Source organism: Leptonychotes weddellii, unplaced genomic scaffold, assembly GCF_054177405.1.
Source record: "Leptonychotes weddellii isolate Sample4059 unplaced genomic scaffold, ASM5417740v2 HiC_scaffold_4204, whole genome shotgun sequence".
NCBI lineage: Eukaryota > Metazoa > Chordata > Mammalia > Carnivora > Phocidae > Leptonychotes > Leptonychotes weddellii.
Genome location: NW_028008616.1, coordinates 8,063 through 11,939, shown reverse-complemented (window position 1 = coordinate 11,939; position 3,877 = coordinate 8,063). Strand labels below are relative to the sequence as shown.

The 3,877-nt window shown below is 60.2% G+C and overlaps 1 protein-coding gene across 1 annotated transcript; it reads right to left on the bottom strand.

The window, feature by feature from the left end:
• Positions 1–497: 497 nt before the first annotated feature.
• Positions 498–3,457, bottom strand: LOC102742482 (selenoprotein W). The gene is made up of 5 exons (XM_081810893.1): positions 3,305–3,457; positions 1,823–1,847; positions 1,663–1,716; positions 1,404–1,478; positions 498–1,315 (listed from the first exon to the last, which is right to left on the bottom strand). The coding sequence occupies exons 1-5, from the start codon at positions 3,349–3,351 to the stop codon at positions 1,235–1,237; spliced, it is 282 nt and encodes a 93-aa protein (XP_081667019.1). The 5' UTR covers positions 3,352–3,457; the 3' UTR covers positions 498–1,234.
• Between the last annotated feature and the right edge of the window lie 420 nt (positions 3,458–3,877).

The window sequence follows — 3,877 nt, the reverse complement described above, 5'->3', positions numbered from 1 at the left end:
CACTAGCAGAGGTGACAGGACACCTGTCACCTGTGCCCCACGGGAACACTTGCTCTCCGGACAAGCCGTCCGCTGAAATGGGTTTCCGTGATGCCGGTGACAGCCCACGCCATCCGCGAGCCCCGGAAAGACCGCGGGGACAATGAGGTATCCTGGTCCTGCCCCATCGCCTCTCCCCTTCGCTGACTTTCACGGCTATCCTGTCGCTATCATCATCTGCAACCACGCGTGTAACTTTGATTTCTGGAAGTCCTTCTAGCGAATCCCTGAACCTGGGGATGGTCTTAGGGACCCCTGGGAATTGCACCCACAAAAGAGGTCAACAAGAGCCCCCGCTCCCTCCTTTCCCTTACATAAATCCCATTTTTGCTTATGCGGGATGAAAGCATCCACTGATGGGACCTCTCGGAACCCCAGGCAACCTCGTGCTGATGTAAGTAGCCCCCTGTGAGTTACCGAGAGCTTCGAGAAGCAGCTAAGAAGCCACCACTGGTGTGTTTATGCCAGGGATGTGCTCTATTTCGGGTTTTAAGACTTGAAAGCCCTGCCCCCACCCTCACAGCCGAGGCACATAATTGAGTCCGCTCAAGCCGCTTCGGAATTATGTAATTCTTGACTTTCTCTGTGTTGGTTTGGGGAGCCCTCCATTTCAGACCTGCACGGGAAGCAGGACACCGCTTTGTGTGTATCGCATTAATTCAATCCGCACGTTCAAATTCACAGCGAAGGTGACCTCGCTCTGCCCTAGTAAAGGACTCTAAGAAACAGAACTTGAATTTCAAGCATCTGGAAACCAGTCCGCTGGAGCCAAGCCTCCTGGGGACAGGAACTTGGGTCCACCATATACTGGGATGGAAGAGTCAGTTCCGGAACAACAGGGGAGAAGGGGGAGAGACTGGTGCTCAAGGAGAGAGAATGGGAGAGTACGGCCGGGCTCTCAGTGTCAGGAGCCAGAACCTGGTTCTGGAGTGGGCTAGCTCCGGGTGCCCAGGGGCCCAGTTCTAGAAGAGGTGGGGTTTGGAGCTCATCTGGAACACACGGGCTTGGAAACGGGAAATCGGGCTCGGGAGGTACTGAAAAGCAGTTCTATGACCCAGAGAACAATATGGACGCCACTACCCATTCTAGATAATATCGGGTTGGAAACGAGTCTTAGGTTCGGAGTACGTTAGGAACTGGCTGTCAACTGCGGTGTGTAGGAGATGGGACCCCTCACCTCTGCCTTCAGGGCACATTAGCCCTGAGCCAAGGCGGCCTTGATGGCGGCCACCAGCTTCAGAAACTTGCTCTCTGTGTCCACGTAGCCATCACCTCTCTGGGGAGGGGAAGAAGAGGGAAGGGGTGAGATCCCAACACCCAGCCAGCCTGAGAACAAGGCGAGACAGACGGACAGACACCATTACCTTCTTGGAGTGAACCAACTTCCCGGCTACCATCACTTCAAAGAAGCCGGTGGCCTGGGGAGTCCCCTCGCCGCACTGGGGAGAGAGATGTTGTTGGAGGGGCCGAGCGGCCCACTTGGGGACACCTGCACCTTCCCGGGAAATGGAGATTATGGGGGTGAAGGGTAGGGCCAGCCCGAACCACCCTGCTGCCGCCTCAGGGTTGAGGGACACACAAGGAGACCCATCTCCGATTCTCTTCCCCATCCCCAAGACTCACGATGTCCAGGCATCCGGGGAACTCATCTTCTAACTTCTTCTTGAGCTGAAGATACTGGGAAGGAGGTGTGGGGGTCACAACTGTGGTCAACAGGGGCCAGACCAGCTCGCCCTCCTCCCTCATCTTCCAGGGACATCTCGGGGCTGGCCCCTCCACTTACCTTGGACTTGTACCCTCAAGCGCCACTGGTGGGAGAGAGTCCAAGAGAGTGGGTCCCAGGTGAGAGAGAGAAAGAGAGAGAGAGAGAGATGGTGGGGATCCGGGGAGAGGAGGAAGAGGAGAAGAGGCAGGCGGGTGGGGGGGTGGGGGAGACCCAGGGAAACGTAAGGGGGCCCAAAAAGACATGAAGAGGAACGCAGACAATAAAACCAAAGAGGGGACAGAGAGAGGAGAGGACAGACTCACAGAGAATGTTGGAAGGGGCACGGGGACGGGGGACAGGAGGTGGACACCCACACACAAGGAAAACCGATACAGAGCAGGGGAGCCAAGAGACGGAGAGGAGGTACAGAGCAAGTGGGTGACAAGGAGAGACCACAAGTATGAGACACAGGCGGGAGGGAGGAAACAGAAAACGGGGTTAGGATGAGAACCACAGAAGCAGCACCCCCACCCACAGCCCCGGGGGGGTGGGGTAAGGTGTCCCGAAAACCTTTACTCCCGGATTCCCAGGTCCTCCCAGTCCTGAGGCCGGAATCCAAACGCTTCCCCAACCCCCACGGCAGGCTATTTCAGGACAGGCCGCGTGGGGGCCTCAAAATGTCACTCCACCCTCCGCTCTGCTTGCGGAGGGTGCGGGGACATTTCTAACGCGCCCGCCCGCAGATCGGAGCCTTTCAGAATCAGCGGCTGCCCCAGGGCATTTCACTCAAGCTTCGGACCTGACCCCACCCTCCCCTATAAGGAAGACGGAGCTAATATTCTCCTCCTGCAAGCACTTTCTGGGAGGTGAAATGCGCGGATCGTGCATTTACTAAGCGCCCACAGGCAGGCCTGTCTTTGCAAGTCCGCACAGTGCTAGGTGCCCGCAGGGGGACGGAGCAGTCAACGAGAGAGAAAATCCCCTGTCCACTCGGGGCTTTTTCACGCTAGCGGGGAAGCTGGCTCAAACATGCACTCCCTCCGTGGTCACTACCGAGATCACGCTCTCACCCTCTGCAGATGGGGAAACCCAGACCCGAAAGGAAGGAGGGCTACTAACGATGGGCACCCACAGTCTTCATTCCTTTCAAACCCACGCTGGAACATTCTCGAACCTTCCCGACTCTCGCCGTCCCCACCCCATGACTGTTCATGGTACTGGGGGAGGGGAAACCTAAACGCTGACAGAGGCTCCTCTCCCATTTTAAAAGTGACCCCCCCCCCACCCGCTCCGCAAACGGAGCCCCCGGAGTCGGGTGTCTTAAATGGCCACACACGTGTCTCGGTTCCACCTTCGATAACCTGAGCTGTCCTGAGTGCCACGCACTTTGGAGGTGGATCAACGCCCTTCCTTCCCGCCGGTCCCCTCACGCCCACCCCACCCGCAGGAACCCCTTTTCTCGGGGAGGGATCTTCGTGGGTCCAGCCCCCAAGCCCCAGCGCCCAGCACCGTCGGGCCGAGTGGGGGTCGCAGAGGGGGACCCCTGGCCGTCGTGCTTACCAATAAACGACTCGGATGGCGAGGGCCATGGCTGGGGACCGTAGCATGGGCGGGACGCGGACGGCTACCCACCTGGGGCGTGGACGGGCGAACTCCGCGGCTCCGCGACCGCGGCACAAAGGTGGTTACTCGGCATTCCACGGCGCGAACCAACGCGGCGGGGGAGCGGGGACGGCGAGGGACGGCGGGCCCCCACGGTGGGGGTCCAGGGACCCTGCGGCCCGCCACCCTGAGCCCCCACGCAGTACCCTCCCTTCCCCTGCTGGGGTCAGGCTGCGTCCCGACAGAAGCCCCGGGGGAAGCCTCTGCGCGTCCCCTCCCGGTCCCCCCTCCGAGCCAGAATGGTATGGCCCCGCGGGGCGGGGTTTGGGACCCGGGGATCGGCGAAGAAAACACAATTGCCAAGGAGGGTGGTGGTTTTCCAGCGTGGGCCGGGAGGGGGCAGCTCTCGGGCCCCTTTCCTCCCGGGGAGAGGGTGGGAGGGCCGAGTCCGAAAGCACTGGGGGTACGCAGGGGCCCGCCCGGGAAGCCCAGGTCTCCAGCGCGCCCCTCGGGCCGGGCAGCTGGACCCGG